The sequence below is a fragment of the Penicillium diatomitis genome (assembly GCF_028827545.1).
Source record: "Penicillium diatomitis strain IBT 30728 chromosome Unknown utg000012l_segment0_segment0, whole genome shotgun sequence".
NCBI classification, from domain to species: domain Eukaryota; kingdom Fungi; phylum Ascomycota; class Eurotiomycetes; order Eurotiales; family Aspergillaceae; genus Penicillium; species Penicillium diatomitis.
The window spans coordinates 595,145-614,941 of NW_026623184.1; the positions used below are offsets into that span (position 1 = coordinate 595,145).

General features: G+C 51.9%; 7 protein-coding genes across 7 annotated transcripts; 4 read left to right on the forward strand and 3 right to left on the reverse strand.

Moving 5' to 3' along the window:
* Positions 1–221: 221 nt before the first annotated feature.
* Positions 222–592, forward strand: N7539_008126 (RAMP4 family protein; the record flags this gene model as incomplete). Its single annotated transcript, XM_056937726.1, has 2 exons — positions 222–408; positions 486–592. The coding sequence occupies 2 exons, from the start codon at positions 222–224 to the stop codon at positions 590–592; spliced, it is 294 nt and encodes a 97-aa protein (XP_056786818.1).
* A 470-nt stretch (positions 593–1,062) lies between these two features.
* Positions 1,063–4,273, reverse strand: N7539_008127 (putative AP-3 complex subunit delta; the record flags this gene model as incomplete). The annotated part of the gene is made up of 6 exons (XM_056937727.1): positions 1,063–1,353; positions 1,401–3,079; positions 3,139–3,367; positions 3,424–3,807; positions 3,900–4,096; positions 4,156–4,273. Coding segments are annotated over 6 exons (2,898 nt in total), but the record flags the coding sequence as incomplete, so codon positions are not given.
* Positions 4,274–4,889: 616 nt separating this feature from the next.
* N7539_008128 (uncharacterized protein) lies at positions 4,890–6,089 on the forward strand (the record flags this gene model as incomplete). Its single annotated transcript, XM_056937728.1, has 4 exons — positions 4,890–5,258; positions 5,352–5,558; positions 5,633–5,782; positions 5,871–6,089. The coding sequence occupies 4 exons, from the start codon at positions 4,890–4,892 to the stop codon at positions 6,087–6,089; spliced, it is 945 nt and encodes a 314-aa protein (XP_056786820.1).
* Positions 6,090–9,824: 3,735 nt separating this feature from the next.
* On the forward strand, positions 9,825–12,399 carry N7539_008129 (uncharacterized protein; the record flags this gene model as incomplete). The annotated part of the gene is made up of 3 exons (XM_056937729.1): positions 9,825–9,829; positions 10,246–11,767; positions 11,896–12,399. 3 exons carry the CDS (start codon positions 9,825–9,827, stop codon positions 12,397–12,399), a joined length of 2,031 nt encoding a protein of 676 aa, XP_056786821.1.
* Positions 12,400–13,100: 701 nt separating this feature from the next.
* N7539_008130 (SacI domain and endonuclease/exonuclease/phosphatase family protein) lies at positions 13,101–17,040 on the reverse strand (the record flags this gene model as incomplete). The annotated part of the gene is made up of 6 exons (XM_056937730.1): positions 13,101–13,705; positions 13,795–14,117; positions 14,195–14,676; positions 14,742–16,389; positions 16,464–16,659; positions 16,728–17,040. The coding sequence occupies 6 exons, from the start codon at positions 17,038–17,040 to the stop codon at positions 13,101–13,103; spliced, it is 3,567 nt and encodes a 1,188-aa protein (XP_056786822.1).
* A 592-nt stretch (positions 17,041–17,632) lies between these two features.
* On the forward strand, positions 17,633–18,696 carry pxr1 (telomerase inhibitor/ribosome biogenesis protein PXR1; the record flags this gene model as incomplete). Its single annotated transcript, XM_056937731.1, has 3 exons — positions 17,633–17,655; positions 17,724–18,582; positions 18,676–18,696. 3 exons carry the CDS (start codon positions 17,633–17,635, stop codon positions 18,694–18,696), a joined length of 903 nt encoding a protein of 300 aa, XP_056786823.1.
* Positions 18,697–18,984: 288 nt separating this feature from the next.
* On the reverse strand, positions 18,985–19,170 carry N7539_008132 (uncharacterized protein; the record flags this gene model as incomplete). The annotated part of the gene is made up of 1 exon (XM_056937732.1): positions 18,985–19,170. One exon carries the CDS (start codon positions 19,168–19,170, stop codon positions 18,985–18,987), a length of 186 nt encoding a protein of 61 aa, XP_056786824.1.
* Between the last annotated feature and the right edge of the window lie 627 nt (positions 19,171–19,797).

Sequence of the window (19,797 nt, forward strand, 5' to 3'; positions counted from 1 at the left end):
GCCGATCTCGATAAGCGGGATCTCCAACAGTCCAGCGATTAAACGTGGCCTTTCCGACCAGATCGAGTAAAGCGCGGTGGGAGTGATAACGATAAGAGTGCTGCATCATCCGCTATCGTAAGTACACATCTCTATTTACCCTCCGCGACTTGAACCCCTTCCCCTTTCGTTCCAATTTCGAATTCCACGTTTCTATCAGTTCTTGCTTTGTTATCTTCACCATGGTCAGCTTCCTTATACCCTTCACTATCATCAAGATTAATGTGACTGACTCAATCCAGGCGCAAACCCCCCAACAACGCCGTGCAAACGAAAAGTTCGCCAAGAGCGAAGCCGCTAAGCGCGGAAGAGGGCCAACTGTCGCGAAGCCCAAGCAGAGCAAGTCTCCAGTTTCCACAGGCTGGCTTGGTAAGTCGATAAATGCAGTATGCCTTGAACAACTACTCTAATCAGTTTCACTAACACACCTTATTTCCATCGTTCAGTGGTTCTGGCCTTCGTCGTCTGTGGTGGACTTATCCTCGAGCTGTTCAGAATCGTCCCTCAGATCTGGGACACACTGGCCTCGATGCTTACTCGAATCACTGGATAAATCAGTAACGCACGGTCTTTTCTACCCTCCCTATGACTATCGATACACCATCGCAATGATGCAGAAAGATACCCTCGGCTCTACACGGCATTGCAGCGTCGGTTCTACTCATGGCGATATCCCTTCTCCTCCCGCGACAGGACAAGTCTAGCCTCATTTCTTCGAGCGTCGAGGATCACCAAATAAGCATGGATACGGTCTCGCTCGCACTTCCTTGTCTTTGAGGCTCTCCGTCAACTTTCAACTTGTATTATGTTTTCCATACGAGCTGGTATCGTCTGCAAGGTCTCTAGTACCACACTTATCTACTATTATTTTGAACTCTGCCTCTACGTTGAGCATTCTCTCCACTCGACGATCCAAGGCATTTATTTCACAGAGAATCTGCTGTTTGTAGATGACACATGTCTGTTGAGATCACCGTCACAATCGTACACCTATAGAAAGGGAACCTTGGAAGGGTCTGCGTGTCACCTAGGCATTTCCTCTCCTGTCTTTTCGGTCTCAATCCCGTTACCCCCCTCGGGTTTGAGAGACTTGTCTTTCTTCTCCTTGGATTGTCGGGACTTTTTCTTTTTCACCTCAGTCGGTTGGGCATCATCAGTAGACGCCACTTTTTTCTTCGTTTTCTTCTTCTTGACGAGCATCCCCTCGCTGGGTATCCCTTCGACTTCAATGCGTTCTGATGCTCGTTGCATACGCAACCGCACTTGCTCAACTTCTCGCATCGCCTTTTTCATTTCCAGGTCCCCATCGTCGCCCTGTCCTGTGGACGTTTCGGGCTTGTCGTCCCTTGAAAGAGACAGACTGCCAAGACCGCTGGAGTCCACCGTGAGAAGCGATCGTCTGGCGCTCGGGGGAAGAGATGCGGACTCTGTAGGGTTGTCAAAGGGGAGGTCTCGCTAGCGCCGAAGGTCTCGTCCGCCGCAACCTCCAACTTCTTTCGTCGGCTCCGACGTGTGCCTGTTGATCCACGCGTGGCACGATCGGGTTGTAGAGGGTCTAATTGTAAGTCGATAATTGGGATGGAGTCAACATCCAGCGCGTTCCCATCCGCAAGGGGTGACGTCGACAAATCGGAGCGTCCGCCCATGGACGCAATGTAGAATGGATCATCTTTATAACGCTCACTGCGTTCATTCCTGCGCCTCTCAGTGGCGGCGGGAGATCCCGCAGAGCCTCTCAAAGTGTTCTGATATGATGGTTCAGTGTACATTTCCAGAGAAGATATGGCCGAGGCAGCCTTGGTAGGGACAGAGGTCAGATCGGGGACGTGGTAGAAGTTTTGCAAAGTACCGCGCTGATCGGTTTCAAAGAATGCAGTGCCAGCGCTTTGGAACAAATTTGGAAGATCATCATTGATTGGTTCATCTAGAAGCAAAGTCGCAGGCAATGCTACCTTCTTCTGGGCAGTGGGAGCGACGGGGTTGAGTTCCAAGCCTTCGAAAAGACTGGGAAGGACAGTGGCCAGTAGCGAAGGCATTTCCTCGACATCAGAACGCAGTGCTTCGGCGCTCAGGCGAAGGACTTCCAGGAATTCAATTGCTCGTTCTTGCACATCAAGATCTGGATGAGCTGCCAGGGCCTCAAGGAACTCCACAATCCGCGCAAGCAGAAGAGTGGTCTGGGTTTTCCACGAGTTTGCTTGATAAGCATCTCTGTTCACCTGTACAAAGACTTTGGGGATGGCTTGCAGGAAGAGTTGGAGCGTTGACGCCGGGAGATTCACGTTCGATGGGTCGATCATCGACTGTAGGGTTCGACTCGGAGAGGCCAACTCAGTCGCATATTCACCAACAACCCATGAAACGGGACCCAGCACATCATCGCCAGCGTTAGAGCCTAGGGGGAAGAAGGCTGACCGGTTGTCGATGATTAAAAGGGATTCGGCGGCGCGTGTTGCCTCTGGTCGCACTCCTCTAACACGTACCGCAACGTTTCGAATTTCAGATCCGATTCGGAAAGCGGTGCTCAATTTAGATTTCGCACTTGCTTCGTGGCCCGAAGCTGTGTTATACCAGGCATCCTCCGCCTCCGAAGGTGGTAATAGTCGAATGAGTTGAACCAAGACACTGACATACCACTCGAAATCCACAATCTCCGAGTAGTTGTTCTGGGAACACATGTCAAGTACCCGATGTACGATCTCGTTACGGTAGTCATTTGGTATAACGACTGCAGGGTTCGCGGCTGGATGAGATCCCTCGCCTTCTTCCTCTCCGTCTTCCCCTTCAGGGTACACGGTGGTCCCGGCGTCAGCAGTAGCCGGGAGTGTTCGTGTAGCCAAGCGAAGCTGATTCAGGAGACGGTCTACCACTTCGTGCAGAGTTTCACTAGACACCATCCCGGCGGCGAGCTCCAGGGCTTGCAGACGAATAGAGATATCTGGATCATCCAAACAGTCCATGATCACATCCTGCTGCACCTCGACCAGTGAAGAGTGAGTCGCGACGATCCGATTCAAGGCCAACAATGCAACATATTTCACTAGAAGCATAAAGTCAGTTTGGCAAATCGCCCACAAGTCGAAGAATTGATTCCCTTACAGTTCGGATCCGAATCCATGGCAATCATTCCTCGGAGCTTGCCAACGCAAAGGCTAGCGACCTCGTCTCTTTCTTGTAGATTATCCTCGCCGTCTAGAATGCCGCCTTGAATGATGCCATTGATGCACTCGTAGAGCAAAGACATTGCTGTCGTAGTCTGTATGATATTGACCAATGGGCGCAATAGCTTGCGCGTCAACCTCGGTTCCACGGGTGTCAATGTCGCAAACTGGTATGAGATTAGCAATGCCCCTACGATCAAGTAAAAGAGCTCAAAATGCATACAAGTTTTATGATCTTGATGGCCATCCAGTTGTTGCCGCTGTCGACGAGAAGCTCGAAGAATCTCGGTGCTAATGGGAGGAAATCGGTAGGGCGTCGCCACCCCAATTCACAAACAACATTAATAGCTGCAGTGGTGACACTACTGTCTTCGTGTTCATCCATCAACCTTTCCTGAATTTTGGGCCATCCCAATCTGAGCGCTTCTGGGTATACTAGGGCAAAGCGGTAAATGCATACGATCGATTTCTTTCGGACCGTGGGACTGGAATGGGAAAGTCGGGAAAGAACATCGGGCAGCAGCGACATGGCCAGTGACGGTGTGATGATATGCGGCAAAGAGACCAGCGGAAGTGACAATGAGGGAATACCGTGTGATACGATGTCCTGAATTCGAAGTTTAGCGTATGCGCAACCACACAAAGGCCGGGAAATAAAACACAATCTCAGGTCGCAGAGAGCGTTTAGATGAGGCTGACCTTCTTCAGCATGTTCGTCGCTAGCATGAGCACCTCCGTGTCAGGACGAAAGCTCTGTACCGCACCTAAATATCCCACTCTTTTCTGGAGGTACTTGGCAGACGACATCACTTCCAAGACGTGGAAGGAGGCCCAAGACATATCGTAGCCGAACATCTCCAGATATATCAACTTCAATAGAGCTGTGGCCTTCTTGTCTGTTCGAAATTCAGTACAAGGTGCGTAGACCAGAAGCCGAATGTCACGCCAAGCTCACCCATATCTTGTGATTTGATCTCCGCTTTGCACTCGCGGAGACAACTTTGTACGTACTCATCTTCGGCCCCCTTGTGGCTTCGAAGGCCTTTGATGAGGTCATAAAGGGACTTTTCGAACCTGCAATGCTTGTCAATACTCGGTAGAGGCCCATGGCCAAGACTACGGCCGAAAGTGGCTCGTTCGGGGTATCACCTACATTGTGTCTGGCGCGGCCCGACTGGCCTGACCGGGCTAAGGGTGACGTGGGTCAAATCCTGTGGCAATATTCACAGGGAGCACGCTGTACACAATGCTCAATCCAGTCTATGCGCCCGTCGATGCAGCTTGCTGTAAAGATGGAAAGCTCCAAGTTCACCGTCACCTCCGACTCGACGTGGGGAGCTCCGGGGGAGTGGGTTGACTCTGGCCGATAAGGATCACGGGATCGCGTATCGCAGCTAATCTCCGGCCCCCAGCTGTCGGAGTTACTCCACCATTGTCGATTGTCACTCTAAAGCGACCACCATTTACGCGATTGTTATCCAGCCGCGTGTATTCCCTGATATTCTACAAAACGAGATCTAAGGGGAAGTTAGGTAGGACTTCCTTTGTGCATAGCCATTCACTTCGGTCACACAAGCTGCGAAGGACACTCCTCGCGACCCCTTAATCCGTGACCGCACTGACCAGATAAGATCACAGTACGAGTCTCACCCCCACCCTCCGCGAGCGAAATCAATTCATCTGTCCGTGATGGGTGGCTCTGTGGGGACCGATGTCAATGGAAGCGATGTGCTCTCTGCTCTGAAGTTGGCACAGCAGGCTCCCGCCATTCTCGGCCACGGCACTGCGCCGAGCACCAACATCCCGGCTAAAGTCTCGCGGGATACAGTGGAGGAATACAGCCGGCTTGAACAATTGTTTCTGGCTTGTCTACAGACTGGTGATGACAAATCTGCGCAAGAATGTCTCGATCGACTCAGTCAGCGATTCGGGCCCGCCAATGAAAGAGTAATGGGTCTTCGCGGCTTGTATCAAGAAGCGACTGCCAAAGACACGGCCGCTCTGGACAAGTGTCTGGCCGAATACGAGAAGATTCTCTCAGAAACACCCGTCAATGTGGTCAGTATCTACATGGTCTCGTGAGAATTGTCAATGGGAGTACCTCTCCAAGCCACAGGATTCGGACTGACTTGGTACTCATGCTCATATCAGCCAGTAATGAAACGCCGAATCGCTCTTCTTCGGTCCTTACAGCGGCCCACAGATGCCATTGCTGCTCTCATCCAGCTTCTCGATGCTGTACCTACTGACGCCGAGGCTTGGGTAGAGCTGGCCGACCTATACCAGTCGCAGGGCCTGGGCGCACAGGCGATCTTCAGTATGGAGGAAGCTTTGCTGATTGCTCCCAACTCCTGGAACGTACGTGCCATGCCATCTCTTTCTCACCTGGCATTGAAGAGAAAAGGGGCTTTAACTGACCTGTTTCCTTGCAGATTCATGCGCGACTGGGTGAATTGCTCTATGTCTGCTCCTCATCTTCCGAAGGCGATGCAGGTCGACTTGCTGGCAAGTCTGTTCAACACTTCTGTCGTAGCATCGAGCTTTGTGACGATTATCTGCGAGGATATTACGGATTGGCAATGGTATGTTTTTTTTTTTGCAGGCTTTGTCTCCGTTCCCAGGAGTCCAGTCTACTGATGCGTATACTCATGCGTATACTGATGCGTATAGGCTACTTCCCACGTGCTCGAAAACAAGTACGCGCCCGAGAGCTCGGCTGATCCGGCCGTGCCTTCGCGGCGTACTATTGAACAGCTCAAGGATCTTGCGCTGCGTCGGTTGGAACATCTTGTGCAATCCCGCTCGGTGGACGATCAGAATTGGGTGTCAAGTCGGGGAGAATTGATTGCAGCCAAGGAGCTTCTCAACCGCTACTCGGCGGTTAAATAGGGAGGACAATTTTCCCCTCTAGAACAAAGAGAAAGCCAACAGACGGGGAATGAACAGGGGGAAAACTTCATTCATGTCAATTGCAATTTATTTGTCAGATACCCTAATTCAAAAGATCACTTCATTGCCTGTTCCATTCCGTCGTGTGAGTCTGCGGGGGATCCATGCCTGCCCGGTGACGATGTTCCGTAGGGGCGCGAGAACTAGGCAGAGGATAAATGGAGTTGATGAGATCGGCTTAGCTGCCACATGACAGAATATTTCTGGACTCGTTTCAGATACTTTCGTCAGTTCGCTCGTCCCAGGATGAAATGCGCAAAAAGTCACCGGCCTCTGGAGTTCTTCGCCCAATTTCAGGCCTGGAGACTCGCGCGATTACCAAATTATCGTTAGGTTGTCAGTTGCTGACTCCTAGAGTCACTAAGTGAACAATCATCAAGTTACAAAGTACGCTCTAGACCTCGTGAAGCGGACCCTGTGGATCATGAAGACGACGTTCCACATTTTGAAAAGAGCTGGCTATACGCGCCCCTCTTTTACGAAAGGCCACTTCTTGCTGATGGAGCTGAAAGCAAGAGGCAGAGAAGTTAGAACAACCAAATTTACCGCCGTTCCGACCTTACTAGCCACCCGGACTCGCACGGGAAATTAGAAAGGAGGCTCAAATTTTGGCTCACAAGACCGGCGCAACTCGTACTACTGTATGTGTTTTTTGGGGAGAGGCAGCACTGGGTTGCAGGCTGACTGGTGCTTTCTTGCTGCACGCGGTGGATTTGTACCCGATGCACGTTGGGTTGACTTGTTGGGCATATGCATGCGTTTACCCACTTGTGGACTTCAACTTCCTAGTCATGTACTCACTACTCTCCAGTACAGCCGTCGCAACTTGCCAGTGGCCCTGCACGGTATTTAGTTACGGTTTCAGTCGAGGGGAGTGTCTCCGCTGTGAGTCACATCTTTCCGATGAAGGTGGGAGAACTACCTGGACCCTACCTCAAGCTTTTTGGGCAAGGCTGGTTCCTGTCCTATTTTTTCATTCTCCTTTGGAAGTCATATCTTGGCTTTGAGCATGCATTGTGGTACTCTATAGTATGAGGATTCACCGATGTAGGTAATTATCTATGTTGTAAGGTAAGTACTAAGTACCGGTGTATGGGAGAAAGACTCCTGTTGCGGCTTGTGCACATCTGCGACTGCAAAGTCTGATTTGCATCTTGAGCATGATCAGACACTTTCCAAAATTTGTTCACTCTCCATTTTGTCCTCGTCAACATGATCGCGATGTTTCCAGGTTGCGACCAGGGTTGGTGATTGGGCGCCATTGGGCAGCAGGCAGGCCAGAGACACCAGAATCGGGCGGAGGCACTCTGCTAAGGTTCCTGACTTGAATCTTGATCGCATGAGACGGCAGACATTGATTTTGTATGCTGGGCATATTTTCGCAGTCAGCAGTTTTGCACAAAATCATGACCGTTGATATTCTTTCCATGGGAAGTACAATAACACCTGTGTGCTGGGGGCATCCATAAAAAACTTCATCGGGCCGCCGTAAAAGTGATCGAGATTAGCCCAGAATGATATCAGGCCGCTCGTCGCTAGGTTTTATTAGGGCTTCTCGTAGAGAATTCTTTACATTGAACGGTTGATGACGGCCATAGTAGACTATTGCCGCCGTGGAGGGTTGATGGGCACCACTTGGATTTAATAGGTGCCGTAGAATAATAACAATAACAATAATCGTAAGTATATGGCGTGTTCATCTATCATCATTCGCCACCAGGTTGAATTTGAGCCAGACCGCACCCGCTGTAAGGCACCAGGCAGGGGAGTAGTGAAGGTCTGGACGAGAGGTTCATGTTGCTTCTAGACTCGACGATGGGCCACCAGGAGAGGCGGATGTGTATGCTTGTCATTTGGACTGGATCAACATCTAGTCTAATCCACTTTCTCCCTTCGAATTCCCTCTGAATCTTTGACCCGCGTTCACAGGAGGAACCACGTCTTGTATCCGGATGACTTCTACCGCAAGTCCTCTGTGTCCTGTCCTAGTCGTCGTGCTACCTTGATCTTGATTTTGGTATGACGATGAGGTGAACCGGGGGAAACGTGGAAGATTCATCGAGCACAGCCTCTCTCTCATCGCGAGCTCAAGACGCCTGTGCACAAAAAAAAAAAAAAAAAAAAAAAAAGAACAATCGAGATAGATCGACCTCTACCTGAAGTCCTGTAGACTGTATAGTTCAGTACTGACCAAAATCTGATCGGCATACCTGAACATTGCGATTGGCTCACTGCATCTCCCATGCGATCCTCTTCTTCTCCCGATCTCTTCAACTTCGTGCTTTTGTATGCCCAATCGGAGCCCAATTGGTAATTTTTGTCCAGTCGTGGGGACCCGACCCGATTCCTGTCGTTCTTCTCGTCCGACCAGAGAGGGTAAAGGCAAAGGAGAAAGAAAATAAAGAAAAATCAAAACCAAAAAGTGACACATCGGATTGTCAGGCAGACACGTGAGAACGACAGCAGCTCCGTCCCAGAATGGTCTCCTGACTCTCTCGCCTCTCATATTCCGCTCGTCAAGTCCACACATTCTCGCTCTTCATTTCTTTTCGTAGATCCCATCCCCTGCCCCCGTCTCAGGTGACACAACAAACATTGACCACCGCCGGGACTTCAAATGATCACGAGAGTCAATAAAGGTCTTCCCGTTCACAGCCACTGTACCCTGTACACTCGTGTACACTGTACACTGTTCAGCGCACATCCACAGTTGATACCTTCCATCGCGGCTCAACCACTGCCACGGCGCGATTGAATTTTCGTCGACTACTGTGTCTCTCCTGCGAGTCCTGCCTAGTCGAAGGGAGTAGTGTACTACTATACTGTAGTCGTCGACTGCACCGGGAGTGTATCGAGTACTCCAATTGCCTTCATTCCACTCCCAAAGAGACATCTGAGGGACCCCCCGTTATCCGGCTCTGGGCTCTTTGCAACCACATTCCTGGTTCGTGCAAAAAGCAACAGGAAGATCTCGGAAAACAATCCATCATCCACTCACATCTGGTCCTGGGTCCATCGCGATCCGTGCCAGCCCTGCCGGTCTTGCAAGGGGGAGGAGGTTTTCCTGCTTGGACAGACACCAACACACGCGGACGCCGATACTTCCATCCTCATTCACGTATACACGCGCCGGATTCCCACCCCCACCTCTCTCGCCAACTTAAATCCATACGACACTCAAGCCTTCAAGCCTCAATTGCGCGGGGCCAGTCAAATGCGAGGTCTCTTCTTGTCCCCGCGTCCGCCCAGCCTGATCCTTGTAAACACTGACGACGAGAGGACGAGAAGGAGACCGTCCGGGGGAGTAGCACCAGCTTGTCTCGCGACGGAACACAAGTGGCCGCGAGCGCCCAACCCAGCGAACAACAAAAGCAACATCGTGAGCCCCACTACGACAAAGGCATCTGCCATCGCGGAAACCTCGTCAGACGGTTCATCACCGACAGCCTTACAGACGACTCCGTCGCAGCCTTCTTACTCCACTCTTCTTCTCTCCCCTCCCATCTTCTTTCTTCCGCTCATCACCGCCACTCTTCTCGCACGTCCCCAATTCTCCCTCCTCACTTGGTGCATGCAAGTCTTCCGGAGAGGGGAAGAGGGTTAATTTTGCAGTACAATCTCATTATCGTCAACTGAATTCCTCTCCCTGGACACGATAAGCTTTGCAATCTCTCTATGACGTAAGTTTGTTTTTTCTTTTCCTCTTCCCTCTCACCCTTCCTCGTCGCCGGCCGGCTGTTGGGCGAGGACATCCTCCCCCTCCAGCTCAGTGACTGCGTTGCCCAACTTGCCTCTTGTCCTGTTCTTCTGCCCTCTCATTTCCTCCGCTTCTCATTCTTTCACTCTCTTCCATTCCTTCTGTCTCGTCTGTGGCCACCGGTTGGATGCGATGTTTATGACATCTCGACTGGACCATAACTAGACGGGAAAGGCGAAAAAAAAGCTCGGGGCACCCGTTCTCACCGCCCCTCTCACGCTTTCCCTCCCCCTCCCATTTCGCATTCTTCAGCGTTGGAACACACCCCCCCCCTCGTTCAAACGCTCTCCACGCGCCGTTCCATGGTGCTAACCCGGGTGTCTCCTCCCCCCACCATAGGCTCAGCATCTCCATCGACCCCCAGGACTCGCGCGACTCAGATTCTCCGTCGGACGAAGAGGGTTCTCTTGTAGATCTGGGAAGGGATGACTACGAGGACTATGATAATGAGTGGGCCTATCTGTCATATCCGGGTGAAGTGAAACCGTCTGATTCAGCGTCTCGACCAAGGACTTCGCACCGCAATCGCTCGCACCACAGTTCGCGCTCCGCGTCGGGCCGCCCCAATCCAGTGCGTCGGCGGATGGTGCCTGAACGGGAGTCTCGCGAGTCCTATGGGACTCGCCAGCGCCGTCGTCCCTCCCCCGAGTCCGCCGAGTCCGCCGACAGTGCAGATTCTGAAGACTACCCCGGTCATTATACACGTGCGCCCGCAGATCGCAGGTGGCCGCAGGCGCCGCCGCCGCCGCCGGGCTATGCCCACAGCAACTCCTCCGGCCCCTCCTATGGCGCATATCCTCCTGTCTCAGGACACGCCTCTCCATTCCCACCCCATCTCAACGGCCACCTCCCCTCAGATTCACTAGTGCGACTCGGCCATGGAAATCCGGGCGCTCCGCCCTACGGCCCCGGGGCCTATCCGTACAACGGACAATATCCTCCTTCCCACACGTCCGGAATGCACGGATTCTATGGGCCCGATCGTCACCGTCCACCCCATCATCCTCGCATGGATCCTCATGGCCTGGGACAGCCGCCCATGCCTCCCCATCTCGCCGGCCACATGTCACCCACCCCGTATCCGGGGTCGCCCTTCCATCAAGAGATGATGCACTATGCGCAGAACCCGTATCTCAACCCTTATCCCATCATGCCGGGCATGGTCCCCCCATCCTATTTTCCTTACCCATCGGTCCCTCCTCCGTCTCAGCCGCCTGAGCCGGCTCCCGCCCCAACTCCAGCGCCCGCGCCTGCGGCTCCCAGTCCTGCACCAGCCCCCGCCAGCCCTCCCGCTGCACCTGCGCCCGCGCCTGCCGACGTGGCCAAGGATGAAGCCATTGCGCGACTGGAAAAGCTGATCATGGACGAGCGCGCGGAGCGCGAAGCCAAGGAAGCGGCGCGCCTGGCTGCTATTGAGCGCGAGGCGGCAGAGAAGCTGGCAAGGGAGCAGCAGCTTGCACATGACCGGAAAATCGCCGAGGAAGCGGCCTTTTTGGCTCGAACAGATGCCGAGAAAAGAGCGGCGGAGGCAGCGGCGGTCGCCAAAGAAGAAGCAGAGAAAGCGGCGGCGGCCGCCGCCAGCGAAGCTGCAAAGACAGCGGCCGCGGAGGCTGTCAAGAGTGCTGCCGAAGCCGCCGCTGCAGAAGCGGCCAAGAAAGCCGAGGAGGAGGCCAAGAAGGCAGAGGAAGCCAAGAAGGCGGCGGAGGCACAGGCAGCCGAGGAAGCCAAGAAGGCTGAAGAGGCCAAGGCAGCGGCCGCTGCTGCTGCTCCACCTCCTCCCGAGAAGAAGAAGCCGCTCAAATTCAAAGACGCCATTGGGAGGAAATTCAGCTTTCCGTTTGATCTGTGTGCTACATGGCAGGTGAGTCCAACTTTGTGTTTCTCATTGACGGCGTGGGTGATATGCCCCGCCATATTACATGCGAATAGTGAGCGTATGTTGAGCGCAAAATTTTCAAGAATCAGATTTCTAATAAGTAACTTGTGCAGGGCATGGAAGATTTGATCAAGCAAGCCTTCTCGCACATCGAAGTGATTGGGCCGCATGTGGCTGATGGACACTACGACCTGAAAGGTCCTAATGGCGACATTATCCTCCCGCAGATCTGGGAAACCGTGGTTGAACCGGACTGGACCGTTACCATGCACATGTGGCCAATCCCAGAGAAACCCAAAGATCCGGATCCCCCTGCGGAACCCCCAGCTCCTCCAGCGAAGGAGGAAGCACCGCCCGCAGCTCCAGCCGCGGAACCTGCCAAGAAACCCGAAGGTATGCTAGATGCGATCCAAAAAAAGGCCAACCTCTTCGTCATGCGCGAGATCGTTCGTACTAAGCCACCTCCCGTTCTAGCTCCCAAAAAGCCAGCTAAGAAACCGGAACCAAATTCATTTGCCAAATGGATGCTCGGTGGACGTGTTCCCCCGAAGGCACCCAAGGCCCCCAAGGCGGAGAAAAAAGCTGATCCTCCTGCCCCTGCTGCTGGAGGAGGCTGAACCATATCCATTGGGTCGTCGTGGCCAGAGATCTTATGGTGTGCATCACTCACCTCGCTCCATCTTCCCACCGGCAACTCCTGTTCTTCTCATTCCACCATGCCTGCCAGTATCTTAGCCGGGGAATCCAGCAATCCATGCGTATACGTCTGGACCACTACCAGGGTCATGCAGTGCAAGGCTTTCCGTACCCAGGATTTGCGCCAAAGGGACATTCCTGATGTCCCACGTACACTTCTCCCGTTTGTGCGCACATCATTGCGCAACCTCATCCCTCGCTCCTCTCAAAAAAATCCCCTTGAACTTTTGTCGCGTCCACTCTCAGCGCCTGGGCACCAAAATTTTCGGGTCCTGGGCGCAAGTTTGATGGGTGCTGACATACATTGTCCTTTGTTCTTTTCGGGGATGCCTCGAACGTGATTAATGATTATATGTCTGTTTTATGTCATGTCGCTTACTCCGAAATACCCCTGTTGTGTTTTGATAAGATTACATAGAATTCAAAATTTCTCTTGCTCAATTGCTTTCTTACGTGGATTGTATAATTCTCGAGATACGAGAGAGTCGCCTCAAGGCTGCATGCTCGTTATTGTCGTGCGGTTCCAGATGGAACTTCAGCAACTGAACAAGAGCCGGCGGGAACCCCTTCATCAGATATATGCAACATGAGAGAAATCGTCTTCGCTCTATCAGTCCTCATTTCATCGCTGAGGAAGTAGCGGCTTCCACCCAATCGAGTCTCCAGCGGCATCACCTAGTAAATCATCCGATCGTTTAGCGTCCGACAGTTGCGACCCTCGTTTCTTCTCTTCTTCTTCTTCTTCTTCTCCTCCTCCACCTCCCCCACCGGCTGTTCTCCCCACACTCCTCGACTCGAAATCCCTCGGCAAAGTCGAACTCCTCGCCAACCCGGCCGACGCAAAAGCAGGGGAAGAAGCAGGCGAAGAAAACCGAGAACCAGTCACCTGCGAGCTCAACGAAATCGGTTTCCGAGGGACCGCGGGCGGCGACTTGTCCAGCCTCAATTTCTCCAATCTCGGAGACAACGAAACAGGAGACGAAGAGGATGTCGAACGAGAAGTAGAAGTCGAAAGATCATTATCCCTGGAAGGTCCGGCGGTTCTTCGTCGAGGAGGCGGTGCGGGTTTTCTTTCGGGGAGAGCAGGTGCTTTGGCTCTTTTTTCTTGGAGTTGGGTCTTGGGTATCCAGTCCGGCTCGGTGTCTGCGGAGAAGGGGTTTGATTTGCGGAGGGGATTGGGGACGAAGTCGGGTTTCGGGGCTTGGATTTCGGCTTTAGCTGGGGCGCCTGTTTGCGTTGAGCGTTAGTGAGTACTTGACGGGGGGCAGGGACGAAATAGCAAGATATAGAAAAGGGGGCGATTTCCAACGACTCACCCTTATCAAGCCACCACCGAGACCGATCCGAGCTCGCGGGCGGTAGACCTGGAGCAATTGGACCCTGGGTGTAATTGTCTTCTTCGTCGAAATCCAGCAGATCAACAGAAACCGGGAGGGTATCGCGCTGTCGTTCTTTGTAGAGCTCGCGTCTCAGGTTATCCTTTCTGTTCAGGTCGACGACGTCGATTTTACAATCGAATTTGGCAAAGACGGGCCGGTGGTCTGAGCATCTGAGGTCGGCAGTGTGATATTGTGTTTGGCGCAGACCGGTTCCTCGCCAAAGGATTCGATCACACCAGGCGGGGATGCGGGCTTTGTCACTAGAGTGGAAGGAGACAGGTAAGCAAGTTGGAAGGCCTAACTTGAAATGTTCTCTTGGTGCGTGTAGGTTTCTTACGATGTATCGTAGCGATCCGTCCCAACGTCGTATTTGTAGGTCGGTGGGAATGTGATGAGGCCCTCAGAATAGTACTGAAAGACTCTGCCAGCCAACATGTGTAGATTCAACTGGTCCCAACCCGTCAGCATACGATCCTGAGCAGCCGTCTGACGGTGCGTTTCCAAGGGTGTGCTACTCACTTGATCATTATCATAAAGCTTTTGCAGGTCCTGGTGCAAGATCAAGTCTCGGACTGTGGAATTGCCCAGCCCAATCCGGTAATTGAAATCCCCGAGCCAGATCGTACAGTCATGATCCGCGATAGATCGGCTCTTCTGGAATCGAAGTCCTTGGTCAATAGTCTCGTAGTCGCGATCTCTTTCATCGTCGTTGCCGAAACCGGCCGCCAAGTGCGCAGTCACAAAGCAAATACTCGTATCCGAAAAGTCGAATCGAATCGCGCAACCTCCTTTGTTTCCTGCGATTCCTGAAAGACCAGTCTATCGAGGTATTAGATTTGGGTCAATGAAAGACGAGTGGCGAGAAGCCCAGAGTCGTGCCGTACCTTCTTGACAGCGCCTTCCACATCCTTGATAACTTTGAGCGCACTCGCCTTGACGTAGATCATCAAGGCGGCGCCTACGAGCTGCCCACTGCGTAGCAACACATACTTGCCCGTTCCCTTCTGCTGCGTATGTTCATTCAGACAATTCTGCACTGCCTGTTCCCAGCCCTTTCGGTTGCTCGGATCCGTGGACATGATCTGCTGGGGACTAAGAGTGACGATCTCTTGGAATCCTACGGCGAAAATTGCAGGGTCTTCTTGAGATTCATCCCCCTTGGGAAACAGCCATGACGAAAGATCTGCGCCCGGCCCTTCGTCGCGGCCATTAACATTAAATGTGCCAACCCATATGCGTATTTTCTTGGTCGTAGAGTATTCATCTGCACGTCGGTCAAGGTCCTCGCTCACCAGTTCGTTCATCGGGTCATAGAGATGAACGGGAATCTGATTCGTAAGTCGGCCCAACAACAGATCAATGGTCTTTTGGCGGGCTTTATCTGTGAAGTTGTTGACGTAGAGTCTAGTGGCGCTCTTCCGAGCATCTGCAAGGGCTCCAGCAAGAGACATTTTCCCGTGACGGGTGAAGGAAGATTTAAGAGCCCCAGTTCCAGCATAAATTTTCGACAAGGCATCCCCGTTGTCAGCCCACAAGGTAGAATGACGCATTTGGAGATCTGAACTCAGTCTGGCACCCTGTTGAGACAGGAAAGCATCCAGTGCCATTGCGCTGATGATTGTTTGAACGAGGTTGGTCCGATCCAAACAATCGAGACAATTTGTTCGAAAGACCCCCTCTTGCTGCAGCAAGACCGCAGAGCTACTGGCCGCATCTTCCTTGTCAACAGCCGAGGCAACCGAGCGGGAGCTGTCATCGGAAAGAAAGTATGCGAATCCATCTAGAGAGTCAGCCAAGTCGTACTTGATTGATTGACTGGCCTCGTATCCAGCGGGCCCCCGGGTTTCCGCATGGAAGTCGTAATCTGTCATTCGTAACAGACTGTGCTGATCCGGTCTCTCTCGCGCGTTCTTTTTCCTGAGCGAACTTCGAGCAATATGGTCACGATATCTGGCTGAGAGATCCGCCTCGCCAGGTTTGAGTTCACTCAATAAGTTGACCACATGCACAGCTCCGTATTCCAGTGCAAGAGTCTCGAAATGTTGATTGAAAGCATGATGCGTCGCTTCAAACGAGCGAGTCACCTCGATCTTTTGTTGGCCAGGGATCAAACCTGGCGTCTGTTCCCAGAAGATGGGCACTGAGCCACGGATTTGAACGTACGAGAAACAAATGCCTGGAGACACCCAGAGCACGACCTCGGTTTCGACAAAGTTGGCCACGTTGCCGTCATCGTCGATCCCTCGCGAATTAAATCGCGTACCAGCACGGCGAGACGATTGTCTGGAAATAATTGTGAGGAGAGCCGGAAGATTCGTTCGCACTCGAGGTAAAATAGACACCGTTGCGGGAATCTTCAGCGTACTGGCGAACCCGCGTATAACACAAGTCAGGAACTGAGAATGATCAAGCTTTTCCTTATCCTCCGGAGGGAGATTACTTCGAAACAGAAGGAGAGGGTTGATCATGTAGGAGTTCCATAGCATGTCCTCATCCAGGGAATCGATACCAAATGCAGTTACTTTATCAGCACTGTACAACTTCGTCAGATTCATGAAATAAACCGTTCAATGACGCCGGACCAAGTCTGCAGGGTTTAAACTCACCGGTCCTGTAGCCGATCCGTCAAGTTGAAATCGAGACTGTAGTAGAAGCTTCCATCACCCAGAAGTTTCTTCAAGGCCAGAAATGGGTGATCAGTAACAACTTCCTTTCCGTCTGCCCCTGGGCGCTCATCGACAGCAAACTGAGAGCTACTTTCGTAGTCCTGGCCCATCTCATATTCAGCTCTATTAAGACAATCTATACATTCGTTAGAGACCACTGTACAGTGGCTGATCCACAGTCCGAACATGGGGCAGACAACGTACAAAAGTCTACATGGTCAATTCTGGCCACGGATTCACCGGGGCGAACAGTCGCGGCTTGCGATGCACCGGTAATCACGCACACGAATACATCTTCATTGAGCGTAACAAGGCCGAGAGTGCCATATCCCGCACCTAAGGCACGGAACCCCTTGAGATCTGCAGAAGAAGTTTCCGAGAATTCAACCTGACAACGCGGGGCAGTATTTGACCTCTCGTCGGCCGCATTGTGATGAAATATCAAGACATGATCGGACCCCTGCAGTGCAATTGAGCGATTGGGTTGTTCTCGGCGAAGGACACGGAAGTTGAACATGGCCTCGCCTTCAAGAGCAAGAATCTCTTTGGATTGTGCTCAGGGTTTCTACGTCTGTGATCCGCACGGGAGGGCTAAGCCTCAGCTTGTCCGACCAGCAACAATCAATGGAGTTGATGTTACTCAGCCATGTGAATCTTTCGTCAAAGTCGAGATCAGCAATTGCTCCACTATCTCCACCGTATCATGAAAGACGCAAGTAACATGAAAATCGGGGGAACGCGAAAGACTGTTCGTATGATCTCACGGCTCCGATTGATGATAATGAAGTCCAGTCCGCTAATGCGAAATGTGGCTGAACCAAATGACCCAAATTGCGGAGGGCACATGCGAGTATCTTATCGGATATCGATAAACTGATCCAGCGATAAGAGGAGACGATAAGCCAATCGACGCGGGGAAATCCAGCCCAAGTTTCAATGGTTGGAACTTGGACGATCCGTGGACTTATCGATAGATGACTCAGCACCGCCGTGCTCGACAATCTTTTTTTCCCTAAACCTTCGCTTTTCCGGGCCGTCTAAATAGTACAAAAGTCTTGTCCGTTTTTTTTGTTCTAACCCCCACCTCACTCTCTTGACACCCAGCAGCCATGGGCTTGGCCGGACCCAAAAAGTAGGCAGTCTTGTTCATGCGATCTAGACACTCTTTGTTCATGGCTAACTGATCGGAATCATTCCCAGCAAAACCAAGATCTCCCATGATCCCAACAACACGAAATGGGCCCGATCGACGTCCGGCTTCGGCCACAAAATCATGAGCGCTCAGGGCTGGACCCCTGGTGATCGCTTGGGCGCCAAGGACGCAGCGCATGCGGCACACCTGACTGCGGCCAGTTTGAACCACATCAAAGTCACGCTCAAGGATGACACACTTGGCCTGGGTGCTCGCTTGAGCCGCGAAGGTCAGCCCACCGGCCTGGATGCGTTCAAAGGACTACTGGGTCGGCTGAATGGCAAGAGTGAGGAGGAATTGGGTCGTGAACAACGGAAAAGAGACGACGTACACCTCGCTCGTTACGTGGCGCTCAAGTTCCCCGAGGTCCGCTTTGTGCGCGGTGGTCTGTTGACCCAGGAAAAGCTTCAACGACTACCAGAACCGGCTACTCAGAAAGAATCAAAGGATGCGACCAGTGAAAGTGATTCTGCCGACAACACCGAATCGGCTCCCGAGGAATCTTCCCAATCCAAGTCCAAGTCCAAGTCCAAGTCGAAGGAGAAATCCAAGGACAAGTCATCGAAAAAGTCCTCCAAGAAGTCTCGCTCTCAATCCGACGAGACCGACAACTCATCATCCGATAAGAAGAAGAAAAAGAAGTCCAAGAAGAGAAAGGCAGAGGAAGACGATGACGACACTGAAACAAAGTCCAAGCGCCGGGCATCTTCTCCTGACGAGAAGTCGGCGACCGTGGAGGGAACTGCAGTGTCCACAGTGTCAGTGATCCCCTTGGGCGAGCGCCGGCCAATGGGTAGACAAGTATTCCGCGGGCGGCATATTGCACAGAAGAAGCGCGCTCTCATGGATGACAAGTCGCTCAACGAGGTAAGTCCATGTGCAGGGTCTTTTATGGTCTTTAGTCTATTCGAATCTCTGTGTGTGGCTGTGCAAATACTGACTGTGATATATCAAAATCAGATCTTCATGATCAAAGCATAGATATCCGGGCTGCATTGTTTAAGCACTCATTGTTGAGTCTCATGGGCGAGGTGTTAGGCGTAAATCGGTCAATTCTATAGATCCTAGTTCAATCCATTTCTTGCACTGTGCATACTGCATACCTACTGGCCCAAACTAGTCAGCGAAACCCCTAGCTAGTAGTCACTTCGTCATGTCGAGTAAGTTCTCGATGTGTTGGTCGATTATAACCATGAGCACAGTGCACTGCACATACTTTCATTGGAAATATTCACGCAACATCAGTAATTCTGTATCAGAAGAAATTCGTCATATCTGCTTAGTGGAAACCTTGCATCCTGTATTCTCCTCATTCCCTGACATCTCATCAATGATCATCTGCTCCTCATCTTTGACCCAGTTCTCATATGTCCGATACAAGTGTGACTGATCCGCCGGATGATTACGATAGTATGTCTCATGGTTTATCTCGCAGACACCCTGCTCCTTCCCCATGTGGTCGGCGCAGAAAGCACGAGAACATAGAACACATAGCTGGGTTGGCCCGTTGTCTTTGAGGTATGGTTTCCTCATCCGCATTCTGTCATGAACGTGGCAGGGTCCGGCAGTAGAAAGTTGATACTGAGGGAGGGTTTGTTTAGCCTACTGAGAAGAAAGAAAACGGTTGGTGAGAGAAGGAAGATTACCATTGCCTGACGCTCGATTGAGCCGGGTTGAATTGATATATTGTGAAGGTAGATTTTTGAGGGCGAGTATGGGAGATGGGAATGAAAGGTCTGAATGACGGCTTTTTCGTTTTCCAATGAAGAGAGGAAAAGACAAGGAAGATATAGCTACTTGGGCAGAGTCCTGTTGGGCGCCATTGCGTCGCATGAGCTCGGACTCGACGCTGGTTGCGAATCCTGGTGTTATAGTATTATATACTAATACAAGTATAGAATAATATCCCAAATAATATATTGAGTATAGCGTAGTAACTGTACTATTCCATGAGGTATCCGTTCTTGCCCACGGATGAAAATAGAAACATGGCTCATCTGTCACTGCGGGGTGATTTCCTGAGAGACTTGAGGCGAGAAAAGGTTCCAGCCTTATTAAAGTGTCATCCTGGTAGTTAGTAAT